We start from the raw sequence: 18,231 nt of genomic DNA, 5'->3' as shown, positions 1-18,231 counted from the left end.
TCCAGAGAGCAAATTTTAAAGTCTTTTCCTCTCCTATTTCAGGCAGTGGGTTTTTTGGCAGATTCTTCCGCTGAGTCGGTAAGAATGTCGGCCAGGACTTCGGCTCTAGTGAACTCAGCCAGGAGAAGCCTTTGGCTTAAGACCTGGTCAGGGGACTCGGCCTCCAAGTTGCGCCTTTGTGGCCTTCCTTTAACTGGCCCAGGTCTATAGGAGGCACTGGAACGCATGGCTGATAAGAAAAAGGCATTTCCAGAGAGTTCCGACAGCCAGAAAATTTTTTTCGTGGCCAAAGCAGGCAACAGAGTCCTAGAGAAAAGGACAGCAGGCCGAAAAAGCATTGGACTGGGCACAAAGGCAGAGGCAAAGGGGGAGTGCTGTTTAACCCAACTCAACAGCCCGCCAAGCCACAGTGACTTGTATTCCCCGGTGGGGGGGAGATTGAGGGCCTTCATCCCACAGTGGGCAGCAGTCGCTCTGAGCCCCTTCATCCTGGACCTAGTGACCAACGGGTACAGGCTGGAGTTCGTTCACCAACCACCAGAACATTTGGTCACATTTCCTCCACAAGATCGGGAGAAAGCGAGGGCTCTGGGACTCCAGATCGGAGACTTATTAGATCAAAAAGTCCTGATTCCTGTTCCTCAGGCGGAGCAGGGCAAGGGATTCTACTCCCATGTATTTGTGGTCAGAAAGCCGGCAGGAAAGTTTCGACTTATCCTGAATCTCCGGACCTTAAACAAGTCCATCAGATACAAGCATTTCCGTATGGAGACGGTTTTTACAATCAAAAACCTACTATACCCAAACTGCTTTATGGCCACGTTGGACTTAAGGGATGCCTATCTTCACATCCCTATCCATTCAGCCTTCCAAAAGTTTTTGAGATTGGCAGTGAACACTGGTATGGGGACCCGACATTTTCAATTTCAAGACCTCCCTTTCGGTCTTTCCTCAGCCCTACGCATCTTTACGAAGGTGTTGGGGGATCCGCTGACTCCACTAAGGTTAAAGGCCATAACTGTTATCCCTTACTTGGACGACCTCCTGATAGTGATAAAATCATACCAAAGGCTGTTGGAGGATCTCCAGGCTGTACAGGACTTCTTACAGTCCCTAAAAAGATAAAGAAAAATCGTCCTTGATTCCGGCCCAGAAAGTAACTTATCTGGGTTACGATTTTTACTCTGTGAACCAGAGTTTTTCTTCCTCAGGAGAAGATTACCAAGGTGTTCCAGACTATGTCAGCATTGCAGACAAACCAGTCTGTCTCTCTGAGACAGGTGTCCGAGGGCAGTGGGTCTTATGACCTCATGTTTTCCCGCAGTACCATAGGCGAGACTCCGTCAGCGTCCGTTACAAATGTTTCTTTTAAGAAACTGGGACGGGGACGTAAGGTCCCTGGAGTCAAGGATCCGGCTTCCCGACAGGATAATAAGCCTGTGGTGGTGGAGAGCTGGTCAGCACCTAGCAGGAGGGCTCCCATGGTCCTTTCCCATTTCCCGAAAGGATTACCACGGATGCGAGTTCCTGGGGATGGGGGGCCCACCTCAGCAATGCAGTAGCACATGGAGAGTAGTCCCCAGAGGAGGCAAGGGCCTCATCCAATCAAAGAGAGCTGCTTGCAGTCCAGAGAGCCCTGCAGTCTTTTCAGATGGAGATCAGGGGTCACAACCTCCAAATTCTGTTGCGTATATCAACAAGCAGGGAGGCACGAGAAGCCGGAGGCTTCAGTCCATTGCCCAGGAGATCCTTTCATGGGCAGAGGGGAAATCTAGCTTCTATTTCTGCTGTTCACCTGAAGGGGACAAACAATTGCCTGGCAGATTATCTCAGCCGTCACAGGATAGACCGAGACAACTGGTCCCTTCATCCCGAAGTCTTTGCAGACCTCCCCAAGAGATGGGGTTATCCTGTAGCTGATTTGTTCGCAAACCGAAACAACCGCAAGACGGAGATATTCTTTTCCATGAACCCGGCAGACCAAGCCTTGGATCGATGCTCTGGCAAACCCGTGGCCTCCAGGCCTATGTTATGCCTTCCCGCCAATCAGACTGATTCCAGAAGTACTCCGAAAGTTTCTGCTGGAAGAGACAGATCTGATTCTAATTGTCCCATTTTGGCCCAAGAGGCCATGGTTTTCCCTGCTACAGTCTCTGGTTTCAGAGCCTTCGCGGAGTCTTCCGAAAAGGGAAGACTTATTATTGCAGGGTCCAGTATCACACCCTCAGGTGGTTTCCTTAAACTTGACGGCCTGGTATCTGAAGAAAAGATACTGAGCGCCCAAGGGTTCTCTGACAAGGTAGTCAGGACTCTCGTTAATTGCAGGAAGCCGGTTACTAGAGCCATATATTCCAAAGTTTGGAAAAGGTTTAACTCATGGTTAGCTGAAAATGAAAGATTAACTCATGATATTCCGTCTATTTTGGAATTTTTCCAAAAGGGTGTTGACAAAGGTCTTTCTGTTAGTACCTTAAAGGTACAGGCGACAGCTATAAGTGTGTTCCTCCAGTTTTCTCTCCTGGAAAATCCCACTATAGCCAGATTTTTCAAATCTATCTCTAGGGCCAGACCAGTAGTGGTGAGAAGTTGTCCAACGTGGGACCTGTCCCTAGTGCTTCAAACTCCTGGTAAAATTTCCGTTTGAGCCTCTGGGAAGTATGTCAGTTAAGTTACTTACATTAAAGTTGCAGGCCCTTCCTCACGATTTTTGAGGATCGAGTTGTTTTGCGAACCGATCCAGGTTTTTTGCCCAAGGTGGCAAGTACATTCCACCGATCTCAGGACATTGTATTGCCAACCTTTTGTAGTTCGCCACAGGGCGACTTAGAAAGAAAATTTAGTTTTCTAGATGTAAGAAGGATTCTCTTAGTCTATCTTGAGGTCACCAAGACCTTTAGGAAAACTGATGCCTTATTTTGTCCTCTTTTCTGGAGTTCACAAGGGGAATAGTGCATCTAAAGCTACATTGGCTAGATGGATAAAGCAAGCCATCTTGGAAGCTTACAAAATTAGGGAGGTTCCTACACCTTTTGTTACTGCGCACTCAACTAGAGCCTTGTCTACGTCTTGGGCTGGTGCCTCACTGGAACAAATTTGCAGTGCTGCCACTTGGTCCAGTTACTCGTCCTTCATTAAACATTATCGCCTGGATCTCCTATCAGCTCAGGAGCAGGCGTTTGGTCGTAAGGTCCTTCAGGTAGTTGTCCCTCCCTAGACTGGTAAGTTCTGGCTCATCATCTCATGGGCTGTCCTGGAAGACGCTTGGAGAAAAGCTGAGTTAGACTTACCGGTAACTCCTATTTTGAGTCTTCCAGGACAGCCGGATTCCCACCCGGTATTGTCTGAAGTTATGTGTATTATGCATATGTTTTGCAGGGTCCTACGGTTCTTGAGAAGACTGACATGGGCCTGGAGGACCACCCTTTTATCTGGTGGGGGTGACTTGTTTCCTGTCCTGGTTGGAGGAGCCCAAGGTCTCATGGGCTGTCCTGAAAGACTCTCAGAAAAGGAGTTACCGGTAAGTCTAACTCAGCTTATTTTATAGGACCAATATAGCACATCTGTAGACTGTCTGTCTGAACAGGCTTTTTATAGATGAGGCCAGTGAGGAATGATGGAAAAGTAACAAAAGGTAGTCATTTGATATGGGAATCACACATTTTCTTGTAAAGCAGGAAAATGTCCCCAAATGTCCTGGTTTTATGGCATTCCAAACCACCGTGTTACCTCTGTGGAAACGGTTGAATAAATATAGATGGGGAGAGCAACTTTGCAAAGCTATGGCACTTTTTTTATTTCTCCTTTCATGCCTAAGCCCATTTCTAACATTTGTTGCTTGCAAGTTAAAAATCCAGATTTTTGCTAGAAAATTCTTTAGAACCCCTTAACATATTAAAATATATATATATATATATATATATATATATATATATATATATATATATATATATATATATATATATATATATATATATATTTTAGCAGAGACCCTAGAGAATAAAATATGGCTATTGACCATCATACACACAGACCGAATGTCGACCAGTTTTTGAACCCTCCATTGTTTCCCGACATTCGGCCTGTGTGTACGGGGCTTAATGCTTTCAGTACTTAAGATAAGTTTTTAGAGATGAGCTATTCCAATGCCTTTCTGATACTCCTGCTCAGTATCGAAGCCATAAACAACTGGAAAACTTAGTTTTCAGAACGAGGACAGCACTGGTAGCCTATTTCTCTCCTGAGGTGTACTCATCAGGACATTTCTTTTCCAATAGGAAGGTAGAAATCGAAACGCATCAGTGCAATGTTTCAAGGCTACACAGGAGCTCTTAATCAGCCATGTGATGAGTCGTGGACAAAGCTGAGGCTGTCAATTGGCTGGAGCTACCTCTTCTGTCACCTTTTTTGGTGTCGGGAAAACTTGTCAGAAGTGATTCATGAAGATGGCAGAGGAACAAAGCAGACAAAAAATGACACTTGGTGCTCTGGATTGAGACAAGTATACATTATAGATCAGGGTTTCACAACTAGGATTCCTCCAGAGGTTGTTAGGGGTTCCTTGAGCAATTTCTGCCTTTCCGATAAGTTCCCAATGCCACCATTGATCCTTTTTCACCATCTGTAAGAGGGTAATTCTTCCTAGTGTAAGGAGCATTCTTACTATGACCATCACACTAATGCCCCATGAGTTGTAGATATAGAAATTTTTAGCAGAGGTTCCCTGAGACTGAGAAGGTCCCTCCTTTTTGAAAAGGTTGAGAGAGGCTGCTATATATAGGATATGTTTTGTTCATATTTCATGTCTGAGGTTTACAACTACTTTCAAGCTCACCAAACCCCCCCCTGTGACTAATGAAGACATTATCTGGTTTCAGATGTTTTGAAGGACACCCTTGGTCTTCAGCTCGTAGGCCCGTATGATATTCTTTCTGGTAAACACACATCTAAGAAAAATTGTGATGTGAATTATAACCTGCACTGGAGGTTTTTCTATGATCCTCCAGAGTTTCAGACCATTATTGATGGGGACAGCAGAACACAATTTCACATGGGCTATTACAGGTAAGAGAATTGAAAGGAGCTGTCTGCAAAAATGACATTGAACGTTACTTTACGTTGAACAAATGCAGGACTGGGGCAGTTTGTCATTATAACAGAAAACTGACCACCTGGCTTTGAATGTTTTTCAGGATTTCTATATTCTCTCTAGCGTGTGTGTGTGTGTGTGTGTGTGTGTGTGTCTGTCTACATACAGTGCATTCCTAAAGTATTCAGACCCCCTTCACTTTTCTCAATTTCGTTATGTTGCAGCCTGATAGTTGTTTTAAATTCATTTTTTTTTCTCCAAGTCATCCTCCAGGACAGCTTGCAGAGAGATAGGCTCCTCTCACCTAGCACAGGAAACGCATGATCCACATTATAAAAGACAGCCCACAGGCAGTAGTCCCTCAGTATTTGTGTTTCCTCCTGCCAGACAGGAATTCTGTAGAAATGTATTTTTCTCTGGCCTTTGTGCTAGGTGGCAGGGACCTTTCGGTTACAGCATCCCAGAACAGGGGCAGTGAACCTGGGGAGGCAGGTAGCTTGGGCTGCCCTGGAAAGGGAGTCTTGAATTTTTACTCCAGGGGACCCCCTCTCTCCACAGGAGGCTGGTCGGCAGCATGCCTGTAGATTCAGGTACACTGTCAGTCTGGGATTTTGACTCAGTCTTCTGGGGGACAGTGCGGACTTATGGTGTCCTGAAGTTTGGCGCTCAGCTCAATAGCGTAGTGGTCTGCACTCCTACCTTGAGAGCAGAGGAAGTGGCTTGGTAGCTATGTTTTTGGTAGCAAACTGACCTGGTGGTTGGAGCTACAAGCTCCTGTTCCAGGAGAGGCATCCGATCCACAGCACCAGACCGCGATCCTCACTGCTCGACCTTTCAGGGCTAGAGAGAAGATGGTGGAAGCCATTTTGTCCTGCACTGGTAAGTCACCAGGGAGGAGAAGGGAAGCAGGTTTGGGATACCTGCAGACTCTGGCCCTAAGGTAAGAGAGGCAAATGGGGGTTCCTCTTTTCTTGCTCCCTGGTGAAGGGGGCACCAGGCGCTTTGAGATGATTCTCTGTACTATCCACAGACCGACAGGGCTGATCTAGGGAGTCTGGCTGTGTGTGTGTATATCCCCATTTTTTCCCTACTAGTGGTAGGGCTTCATTTGAGTCTCCCTAGATGGATGGGTGCTGGTCATAGGGTGATCGTCTGCACCTTGTCTCTCTTTGTAAAAGGTTAATTTTGCCTTGTGTCCTCTCCCTCTAGGACAGAGGATGGGAGCAAAGGGGAACCACCTAAGGGACAGATGCACAGCCTGCAGGTACAGGTTATCTACTGCCTGGATACCAGCTCCAGTGCTGCAACGCTCTTTGAAATGAAGTCCAGATTAAGGGATTCCTAAAGAGCACTGGAAAAAAGAAATTACGTTTTTTTTTGGTTTTTTTTCTTGATTTTTCACGAAGGTTCCTTCTCCGCCGGAGGAGAAACAGCTATCCTCATGGGCGCTGAGGCCCAACACCATATCCTCTGTTGCTGGCTGAAATCTTGATGTTTGCTGCTGATTAATATGAATGGATCACAGCCGCTGGCTTCCCCAAATCTTTTGAAGGAAGTACTGCATGGCTTGAGCAGAGGCAACCAGAGTCCCTGACTACCTCCAGATGGGGGGAGGGGCGCATGTCTGCAGAGGCAGGTAAACTATGTTGGTAAGCCAGGACAGTATGCAGTCTGCTATGCTGCAGGTCCCCCTGAATGGACAGCTATAGTGTGGTTTTGTGAGTATTCCCTGGTGCCATCATTAACAGACACCAGGGAGGGAGTGCGTTTAGGGAAGCAGTAGGCGGACCTTGAACTTCCCAGGAGTATTACTGCAGACTTCATCTAATTTGCAAAGCTACACCATGTACTTTGGTTCCACCATGACACCTGCTTTAATTTTGGTAGATGGCCACAAGGTGGTTACCCTTAGGAGGATGTCCTTTTTGGGTACTGGTTGCCGTGGGTGTTTGCATACCTCCTACAAACGCGGGGTGAATGTGCTTTGTGTTCCTATCTACCATTTAATGTGGGCATTTGGCGGCAGAGCTGGGGCTGGCAATCTCAGAGATCAGCAGAAGCTGCAACCCGTTAACTCCTTCCTACACTTAAGTCACGTTTTGCAAGTGCAGAGCTCCTGGGGTCTGCTTACGCTGTTTACCATCAACTACACTCTTTGTTTTCAGCAATTAAGCCACAGCTAATAGGGTATGCTGTAGTTTAATCAGGACTTTTTTTCTACTGGAATTTGGGCAATAACCCACCCCTAGGCAGGACTAGCAACATAGATTATGGATCCTGCAACAGTCAATTGACAGTCTCCTGGGCAAAACCTCCATGCAAGAATTGCATGGACAAACCTGTGTTTGATTGCTGGTTAATACCTGCAGGTGTTGGCCTCCTGATTGCTCCTGTTGCACACTTCAGGGCTTATCCAAAGGTGTCAGAAGCTTTCATTTATCACTAGATTTGGATATGTCTGTCTCCCACTTCAGAGGTTAAGTGTACAGCAATCTCTGTTAACATATGATGTTTAAATATGTAGTTTAAGGAAACTCGCTTTTTACTTCTGTTCCAAATAAAATATTTGGTTATGTCTAGGAACTCAAGCTGTACCTATTATGGGGTAACAGTATCTGCTACGCACTCCAGTTTGTGTGCCTAGACTTCTATCACCTGGAGCTCCCTGGGTTCCTCCACTGAATAAGATGTATAAGATTCGTAGCCAGACATTAAGCTATATCTATGACATGTGTTTATATGAATGGTTGGCATTAATTGCGTATGAATTTCTGTGTGTGTGTGTGGTATTAGAATACACTATGGCGGTTACTTACTAAAGGAAAATCCACTTTGCACTGCAAGTGCACTTGAAAGTGGATTTGCCTTTCATAAATAACCCCCTATGTCTCTGACCTCACACTTCTCCAAGTATGTTATAAATCTATGTATTTAAATACACAACATTGGAGCTTCTGTTTGGGTTATGTTCTTTTGGTACCATTGTGGTTCATGCCTCATATGTGATCTAATGTATGGACTGAGGCAACTTTTCCGCTGTTGTGACTTTGGAGTGCAGCTTTGATCCAACTTTACAGCCTCTGGATCAGGGTTGCATCGGGGTAGTGCTGGGGCCTTTTCTAGTTCGTTGCAACTTTGAGTTGCGTAGATTGGAACGGGTGCCATTGAAATCAATGGGACGTGACTTGTCATGCGACTTTGTGTCCAGTGTTGCACTAGTGGAAACTGAACCTAATGGTTCTAATGACCTGCTTGAAGTTTTTATCCCTCATTTGTATATGTGGCTGTATGAATTGGGAGGCTTTTACTTAACCTTTACATTGTCTCGTACAATCTCCAATAGGTTGTCTTAATGCATTAATGTTTTATAGACAGGTGTGTAAATGGCTTAGAGAGAAAATCTCTGGTCACTGTGACCTTGCCAAGGTATTTTTGTCTTTTGCATACATACAGCAAAGGCTCGTGTTTTTTTGCTGCTGAGCCTTCATTCAGCAGAGGATCAAATCCCTTACATTCAGCATGCAGGACCATATGCTCTCTCCATGCCTGGATCTGGTAAGATTAGAGAACATGGTTCCAGCCATCTACCAGTGGAAGGAGAGAGAAGTAGAAAAATCTACTTTGCAAGTCAATTTGAAAAGTAACTTAGGAGGTTCCCTCATCTTGTATTGTATTTTTGGTGTTCTTCCTCCAGGAAGGATTTGTGCCCAGTGGGGTGAACCGCCTTGGATGGTGGATGGGGCAGATCTGCCCTGCATGGGCTTTACTTGCATATCTGCTGTCTTCAGCTTTATATATTCTTTAGAAAGAGATATTTTCTTTTCCTGTTCAGCAATGGAAGTGTAGTCTGGGCATACAGCCAAGACAGCTGATTGGAGGAAAGGCATACACCTCCTTTCCTCATAGGTAGAGTCTTTCAGAGCTGAATAGTTGAGCACTCTAATCTATTTATAGCATCCCCCCCAACACAATACTCCAGCTGCTTTTATCTCAGTTGACAAAGCACTTGTCAGAAGTTATCAGGATGATAGCAGAAGAACAGAGCAGGAGACAGCTACGAGACTTAGTGCTTTGACGAGAGATGATAAAACACTGCAGATATATGTACCCAGCTCAAATTTCACGAATCGGGTTTACATTCACTTTGACATTGTAGTTGAATATGTAAAGTTCTATCGATTGCAGCACTGAGCCCTTTATTTGGGGTTGTGTGGTCACTATAATCTTTCCTAGGGTTTAGGATTTATATACATCAGTATAAACTTGTATAGCTGGTGGTGTAACAGCCATTTTGCTGCAGATGCAAACAGCTCCTTCTTGTGATGTGTTCCTTGCAGCACTAATAGGCAGTTATATGGCCTGTAGATGTGGGTTCACGTCTTGCTATGGCTCTGACCCCTATATCTGACTGGGTATGTTTTAGGTTCAGTACTCTGTACATGATAAAAACATAATTGCATCTTTTACACAGCCTTCCTAACAGAACAGCTGTAACAAGTCAAAGTAAATGTTCTGTTACTGCTACAGGCTCACTCTCCTGGAGTAGTGATCTGCATAACTTACCACCAGCATCACAATGTGCCTTATGATCTCAGACTTCCAACTTTGGGCAGAGCTCCTGTCATTCATGAAGTTGCCAGGTTCATTTTTACCCAGTTTCTTTTCAGACACTCATAGCTGCCATACCAGCATTCAGAGCGGAGAAAGGTCATCGGTATGGGCATATGCATCTAGCATTGGGACAGAAATATTGCTGGATAATTACTAGGGCCTATTCTCTAAATGTCCATGAGTATCACATTGGGTAGGATGAGATCTATAGATTGGAGATCAACCTCTAGTTTGCTTGCTCTATTCTGGAGCCCAGATAAAGGCAAGAAGACGTCAAAATATTACTATCACAAGGTGATTCTAATTTGCAATGATGGAAGCCTACCAGACATTTCGCTGTTTCCTCCTGGAAAACATCAAAGCTCATTCAGACAGCAGGGGCCATTTCTTGGGCTGGAAAGATCAGCGCTTCTCCTCCCCAGATCTGTAAGACCGCATCCGTGTCCAACTTCCAAACCTTGATAAACATTACCGATTGGGCCTGTTCTCTAACCATAAACAGGCTGTCGGGAGGAAGGTGCTTAGGAAGGTCCTTTAAAGCTGTGGTCCTGCCCTTATCAGGTAATGTTCTATTTTGTCCTCTCTGTAAGCCATCCTGGAAGATGACTTGGGAAAACAAGAGTTATTACCTGTTAACTCATTTTCCAGGAATCTTCCAGGACGGTGTCCGTTCCCTCCCTTATTTTTATAAGTCTAATGATGTAATCCTAAGCTGGTTGCACTAATGGGAGTTTTGTTATTGTTTTATCCGTGCCTTCGGTTATCTATTAATACTAAGGGACTACTGCCTGTGGGCTGTCTTTTATAATGTGGATCATGTGTTTCCTATGCTAGGTAGGAGGAGCCTATCTCTCTTAGCCATCCTGGAAAATGAGTTAAAAGGTAATAACTTTTTTTTTTTTTTTTTTTTTTTTTCCTCATTACTCTACACCCAGTACCCTATAATGACAAAATGAAAAAAGTTTTAGAACAGTTTGCAAATGTATCAAAAAGGAAAAACTGAAATGTCACATTGGCATATACAGTATCTCACAAAAGTGAGTACACCCCTCACATTTTTGTAAATATATTTTATTATATCTTTTTCACTGAAGAAATGACACTTTGCTACAATGGAAAGTAGTGAGTGTACAGCTTGTATAACTGTAAATTTGCTGTCCCCTCAAAATAACCTAACACACAGCCATTCATGTCTAAACCGCTGGCAACAAAAGTGAGTACACCCCTAAGTGAAAACGTCCAAATTGGGCCCAAAGTGTCAATATTTTGTGTGGCCATCATTATTCTCCAGCACTGCCTTAACCCTCTTGGGCATGGAGTTCACCAGAGCTTCACAGGTTGCCACTGGAGTTTAATTTAATAAGTTTATTTTGGTCTCATCAGACCACATTACTTGGTTCCGGTAATCCATGCCCTTAGTCTGCTTGTCTTCAGCAAACTGTTTGCAGGCTTTCTTGTGCATCATCTTTAAAAGAGGCCCTCCTTCTGGGACGACAGCCATGCAGACCGATTTTGATGCAGTGTGCGGCATATGGTTTGAGCACTGACAGCAATCGTACATCTATTTCCCAAAGACAACCTCTGGATTTGACTCTGATCACATGCGCTCAACTTCTTTGGTCGACCATAGCGAGGCCTATTCTGAGTCGAACCTGTTGTTTAAACCACTGTATGGTCTTGGCCACCATGCTGCAGTTCATTTTCAGGGTCTTGGCAATCTTCTTATAGCCTAGGCCAGTGATGGCGAACCTTGGCACCCAAGATGTTTTGGAACTGCACATTCCCATGATGCTCATGCACTCTGCAGTGTAGTTGAGCATCATAGGAAATGTAGTTCCAAAACATCTGGGGTGCCAAGGTTGGCCATCTTTATGTAGAGCAACAATACTTTTTTTTTTTTTTTCCAGAGTTCTTTGCCATGAGGTGCCACGTTGAACTTCCAGTTATCAGTATGATAGTGAGAGTGATGACACCAAATTTTAAAGTGGGAGTCCGGCGACCAATCTCCTCCTCCCCCTCCTCCCCTTCTTCCCCTTCTTCCTTCTTCCCCCTTCTTTCTTCTTCTTCCTTCTTCTTTCTTCCTTCTTCCTTCTCCTTCTTCCTTCTTCCTTCTTCCTTCTTCCTTCTCCTTCTTCCTTCTTCCTTCTTCCTTCTTCGTCCTTCTTCCTTTTTCCTTTTTCCTTTTTCCTTTTTCTTTTTCTTTTTCCTTTTTTCCTTTTTTCCTTTTTTCCTTTTTCCTTTTTCCTTTTCTTTTTCCTTTTTTCCTTTTTTCTTTTTCCTTTTTCCTTTTTTCCTTTTTCCTTTTTCCTTTTTTCCTTTTCCTTTTTCCTTTTTTCTTTTTCCTTTTTCCTTCTTCCCGCCTCTGTCTGTTTTCATACTGAAGAATAACTTAAAAAAAATGTGTTTCCATCTTGCTTGTGGGCATGTGAAGCCCACAAGCATTGATTTCCTGGATGCCGGTGAATGCTGTTCATTCACAGCTTGTTCACACGTCATGATCATTGTTTTCGCACTGAATCTTGGGAAGCCTGACACTAAGCTCTCAGGAGACAGTGCGGTGCTTTAACACACCTGCTCCCAATTCAGGTTCATTGTACAGTTAACACAGTACTTTCATTTTATGGTTTGAAAGTGTTGCAGCCTGTTGCTTTTTTTGCTGTCATTCTAGGCTTACATCTGAAAGCATAAGCTGATTGAACTTTTTCCTATGCATCACATTTTTGTGTACATTTATTTAACCCCCCCCCCCCCCCCCCCCCCCTGCATTGTGAAGTCTCCTATTGCATTTATATCTTCTGTATGTCAAAGACCTTTGTCAATTTACATTTTTCAGAGATTCTCCAGAGGAGATGCCGGTTTTTGTTGGCACTAATGAAGCCATTAAAGGGTGCCTCATCACTCCATCTGGAGATAATGTGTTTTCTGCTGTCAAGTAAGCGCCCATCAGTTTAAAAAAAAAAAAAAATCCTAATGCGTGATAAGTTGTTTTTTGGGTTGTTTTTTTTATTTCTATTGATCTTCTTTTTCCTCCAGGCTATTTGCAACAAAGAAGTTAAAAGAAGTTTCTGATAAAAAAACAGTTGCCACAATAAAAGGTTTGATCGAGAAACTTACAGCTGCAGCAGATAAATTGGGTTACTCAATGGAACAGAAATCTAACTCCATGAAACGGAGAGACAAGAAAGTTAGTACTTGTATTTTCTGTTAGGCATTGATTGTTGGCTTATTTCTTTTAACTATTTCCCCTCCATAGCAATGTTTTAAAATCTGCATTTATTGCACACAAAAACAATTTAATCCCCATTATTTATTTTTTTCGTACAGATATGATTAGGCTGTGTCAAGTAAATGCCAAATACGACAAACCCTCAAAACCGCGTGCGTCTACAAAATGACAAAAAATTACAGTACCCAGTATTATCAATAGATGGCGCTTTAAATGCCTTTTGCGGCTCATCAATTTGGAGCTTGCTGTAACTGAGGGACCTAGAATTGCTGCTCTCTCACTCCAGGATATGCGACAATACCAATTATGTGTTGTGCAATTGTTTACATGCATGTGTGTTCGTATTCATTTGTGTGCACACTGGACAACAGGAGTGCGTGTGTGTTGGGTGGGTGTTTTCAATAAAAAAAATTTAAAAATTGTAGCTGTGCACTACAAAAACTCAGATACGACTCTGGGTTCACACTTGGTAGAGGAGATCATGAAACAAATGTTCCCTGATCACCTCTTTCTGGTTATTGCAATCCTGTGGGGGGGGGGGATAGATTATAGGGATTTCATGTCAGGTTTCTCTGCTCTGGTAAGATTGTGCTTTAGTGCAGATTGTCCAGTGGGGGGGGGGGGGGGGGGGGGTTGGTGTTTGCTTGCATAGTCCACTGCTGTTCTGAATGCTGTGATGCTGTGATAGAGGTCAGTACCACAGAAGCATCAACAATGGTGTGGGGGTGAAGAGCAGCACCAAATGTATTGATAGGCATAAACCATAGTCCTTTGAATAGGCCAAACTATGCTGTTGTGAGGGGTGAAATATCACACACTTGTCTATATTTTTAGGTAACCTCTTTCCCTCCGAATGGTGGTCCTTGTTGTCTGCGTTTCCTCAGAAGAGCCCATAGCGGGTGGGAGAGTGACATTGAAGAAAGTAGTTTGGGACCTTTTGTAAGAGAAGGTCCAAAAATGATGAAATATTTTAACACATTTCAATGTATTAGCAGAGGCTTCTGATCGCCTCAGGAGTTACCTTAACTGCATCCACGGCGTGTGTATGTAATAAATATATATAGATATAGAGAGATATAGAGAGATAGAGATAGAGATGATAGAGATAGAGATAGAGATAGAGATAGAGATAGAGATATATCTTGTAATTTTGAGCAGCAGATGTAGGGTTCGGTGCAAAATGGATCCTGAAAGGGCAGTTCTCTGAAAGATAGTTTTAGTGGTGTCAGTGCTAGCAATGGAGGTTATGCTCTCATCTGCCATAACTAAAATAGGTGCAGCGATTTGGAAAGGGCGTAGGATTGTAGCCGATGTGTATGTCACCTAGGTTTATCACAGTGCATCTGGAAGGTATTCACAGCACTTTACTTTTTCCACATTTTGCTGTTACAGCCTTATTCCAAAATAGATTAAATTCATTATTTTCCCTCAAATTCTACAAACAATACCCCATAATGACAACGTGAAAGGTTTGCTTTGAAATCTTTGCAAAATACGTGCATACGTATTCACAGCTTTTGTTCAGTAATTTTGTTGAAGGACCTTTGTCCACCAATTGCAGCCTCAAGTCTTTTTGAGTATGATGATACAAGCTTGGCACACCTATTTGGGCTCTGGCTAGGCCACTCAAGGACGTCAGAGATGTCCCGTAGGCCTACTGGTTATCTGGCTGTGTGCTTGGGGTCCTTGTCCTCTTAGAAGATGAACCTTCGCCCAGTCTGAGGTCCAGAGTGCTCTGCAGCAGGTTTTCATCAAGGATGTCTCTGTACATTGCTGCATTTATCTTTCCCTCAATCCAAACTAGTCTCCCAGTTCCTGCCACTGAAACATATCCCCACAGCATGATGCAGTCACCACCATGCTTCACTGTAGGGATATTATTGGCCAGGTGATGAGCAGTGCCTGGTTTCCTCCCAGATGTGATGCTTGCATTCATGCCCAAAGAGTTCAATTTTTCATTAGACTGGAGAATTTTGTTTCTCAATGTCTGAGTCCTTCAGGTGCCTTTTGGCAAACTCCAGGCTGGCTGTCATGTGCCTTTTACTGAGTGGCTTCCGTCTGGCCACTCTACCATACAGGCCTGATTGGTGGAGTGCTGCAGAGATGATTTCTCCTCTACACAGAGAAAAGCTGGAGCTCTGTCTGAATGGCCATCGGGTTCTTAGTCCCCTTCCCGACTAAGACATTTCTCCCATGATTGCTCAGTTTGGCCGGGCAGCCTGCTCTAGGAAGAGTCCTAGTGGTTACAAACTTCTTCCATTTACGGATGATGGAGGCCACTGAGCTCATTGGGACCGTCAATAATGCAGAACTTTTTCTGTACCCTTCCCCCTATCTGTGTCCTCCGATACAATCCTGTCTCGGAGGTCTACAGACAATTCCTTGGACTTCATGGCTTGGTTTGTGCTCTGACATGCACTGTAACTGTGAGACCTTAATAGACAGGTGTGTGCCTTTTTCAGATCATGTCCAATCAACTGAATTTACCACAGGTGGACTCCAAGTTGTAGAGACAACTCAAGGATGATCAGTGGAAATGGTATGCACCTGATCTTAATTATGAGTCATGGCAAAGGCTGTGAATACTTATGTATGTAGTGTGGTTTATTTTTTTTTTTGTTTTTTTTAATTTTCCATTTTGCAAGATTTCAAACAACTTTTTTCACGTTGTCATTCTGGGGTATTGTTTGTGAAATTTTGAGGGAAAAATAATGAATTTAATCAATTTTGGAATAAGGCTGTAGCATAACAAAATTTGGAAAAAGTGAAGCACAAGTGCAATGACAGCAATAAAAACCTGTCTGAGTTTATAAACCTTACTCCTAAGTGAAACGGAGACAAAATTATCTAGAGTTGGGATATTTTTGTTTTTCATCTATTTAAAAAAAAAAAAATATATGAGCGTAACTAACCTGATTTGGAGCAGATCTTTGTGTCTGATATTCAATCTTTATTTGTTTTCCTGTAACTGTCCAGCTGTCTCCATCCCTCTCCCCTTCTCTTTATTAGGTGGTGACCAAGTCTTTCCATGGTGCTGGGTCTGGTAGTCCCTGTAGATGAGAATGATGTTGGCTACAGGGAGCTTCCTGAAACGGATAGTAAGTTTTGGAATAATTTTACACTATTTATATAATGGTCTTTTTGTTTCTCTTTAACACAAACGCTGGCTACTTAAAGTGGAACTTTAGTCAGAAAATATAAGCCCTGCTAGATCACTTTGGGCTGGCCCTTTTGCAGGGATAGCTTTGTAAAGCATTGCAAATAAGTGTCATATACAGTTTCAAATTTTAGTAATACATGGACTGACCGTGCTCTACACATGCTCAGTTGCTCTCTATTTTTAAGCACTGTGCTGAATTTGTAGAGGCCGATCTGCTGACAGCCTAAATATTTACTGCTGTTCACAGGCTTTGGGCTTCAGCAAAATGGCAGCCTCCAGCAAGAAGAAACGTCAGCAGTGCTGAAGGCAATTTACAACGCACACATTTTGGTAGCATAATTATTAATGTGGGATGTATGTTTCTTGTGACATTTATTTTTAGCAAGTTGTTATGGGTAAAGTTCCACTTTAAATAATCAACTTGCCAACCACCCATAGTATATATACGTCATATTTTTTTTTTTTTTTTTTTTTTTTTTTTTTTTTTTTTTTTTTTTTTCTGTGCGTGATTCGGCATTTGCTAAAAGTGATCCTGGTGGCAGATTCGCCACAGGCTCACTCTAAGTTGGCTATGAGAGGTAGCAACGTTTTTTACCAGAGCCGTCGGTAAACCTGGAAACTATCTGATCCGTTTTCTAGATGGGTAGGAAGTCAAAACAAATTGAGGGCAACAAGGCCCACACTCAGCTCTATGCCTTGGAGGACCGGAGTGGCCTCCGTCACTTCCTGTCCTCGGGCAGATAGACAGGATATTTTTTATTTTTTTTGACCTTTTTTAAAGGTAGATTTGGGGTCTCTTTGCCTATCATGCTTATTTCTATACAGGGATGTTTAAAAGTCATCCAAAAAAAAAATTGAAGGCACTCTATCATTCCCATGTTCGCATGCAGACATATGTAAATGGTGTTCAAAACACACATGACAGGTATTGCTGCAATCATTTGAGCAAGAGCAATAATTCTAGCGCTAGAACTCCACTAACTCTAAACAGGTAACCTGTAAAATATTTTAAAGCGTCACCTATGGAAGATTTTTAAGTACCGTAGTTTGTCGCCATTCCATGAGTGTGTGCAATTTTAAGGCATGACATGTTGGGCATCTCTTTACTCGGTGTAATGTCATTATCCATTTTTTTTTTTTTTTTTTCAAATCTAATCTGAAAGCTCACAACGGGCGAAATCAGGTCAATACAACAAAAATTAAAAATATAACATACAAATTACAGCTAAACTATAACCTCATTCGTCTAGTATATGGCGGCACAGATCAGTAGAGTCGCTTATAAAGCCAATCCCCGTCTGGCGCCACCCCTTGTTGTTTTCTAGAAAAGATGTTTAAAAGGAATTCAGGTAGCAGACCTGACCTCGTTCGTTCCCTTTTCCTATTTCCAAAAATTAAAAAACAAACAAAATGACAAAGCAAAAAAAAAAAAAAAAAATGGTTGTGAAACAGGAGAGGAGAAAGTGAAGGGCGCAAACAGCAGAAAGGGAAAGGGGAGTATTAAAAAAAAAAAGAAAGTAACGTCATCTTTTACATTATACAAAAAATTGGGCTAACTAGTGTGGTGGTTTTTTTTTTTTTTTTTTTATACAAAAAAGTGTACTTTTAAAAAAACAAATTGCGTTTGAAAGACCGCTGCGCAATGCAGTGTGACACAAAATATTGCCATGATCACCATTTTATCTAGGGTCTCTGCTATATAAAAAAAAAAAAAAAAAGTTTGTGGTGTGCGAAGTAATATTTTAGTAAAAAATACGAATTTTAAACTTGTAAACACACAGTTCCATCCAGAAAAGGCCTGGTCAGCAAGCGGCTATTTCGGGCTCATCTAAAAAATAAGTGCGAAAAAACGCTTTTTGAGCTGTCATCCTCTGGTTCAAATATTTCCTGGTTTGAGGTCCCTGCCTATGGTTCCAAATGAGCCGCATTAGTCCTGTTCTCTCTAGCTTGGGACATGTTTTTTTATTCGCTCACATACTTAAACGGTGTATTTACATGGCCAATGTCCATCCTGTCCACTCGATCCTTCTCAGCGGCAGTACCACCTCCTTCCCAGGAACCTTCTCTCCTGCGGTTGGGGATGCTCTTTGCCAAGATGACAGACGCTGTGCCAGTCACTTCTGCACGTGCACAAGCAGCTGTGGTCCT

General features: G+C 43.0%; 1 protein-coding gene across 1 annotated transcript in view; it reads left to right on the top strand.

Moving 5' to 3' along the window:
- Positions 1-16,071, top strand: part of HPF1 (histone PARylation factor 1) — a 41,525-nt gene extending 25,454 nt beyond the window's left edge. The window contains 5 exon segments of the mRNA XM_073606340.1: positions 4,875-5,061; positions 12,531-12,629; positions 12,731-12,881; positions 15,933-15,959; positions 15,961-16,071. Coding sequence (XP_073462441.1) covers positions 4,875-5,061; positions 12,531-12,629; positions 12,731-12,881; positions 15,933-15,959; positions 15,961-16,056 — 560 coding nt within the window. The 3' untranslated portion in view covers positions 16,057-16,071.
- Positions 16,072-18,231: the final 2,160 nt, after the last annotated feature.

This window comes from Aquarana catesbeiana, linkage group LG01, assembly GCF_042186555.1.
Source record: "Aquarana catesbeiana isolate 2022-GZ linkage group LG01, ASM4218655v1, whole genome shotgun sequence".
In the NCBI taxonomy this organism is placed as follows: Eukaryota; Metazoa; Chordata; class Amphibia; order Anura; family Ranidae; genus Aquarana; species Aquarana catesbeiana.
The sequence above is the reverse complement of the archived record's forward strand: the minus strand, read 5'-3'. Positions and strand labels throughout refer to the sequence as shown.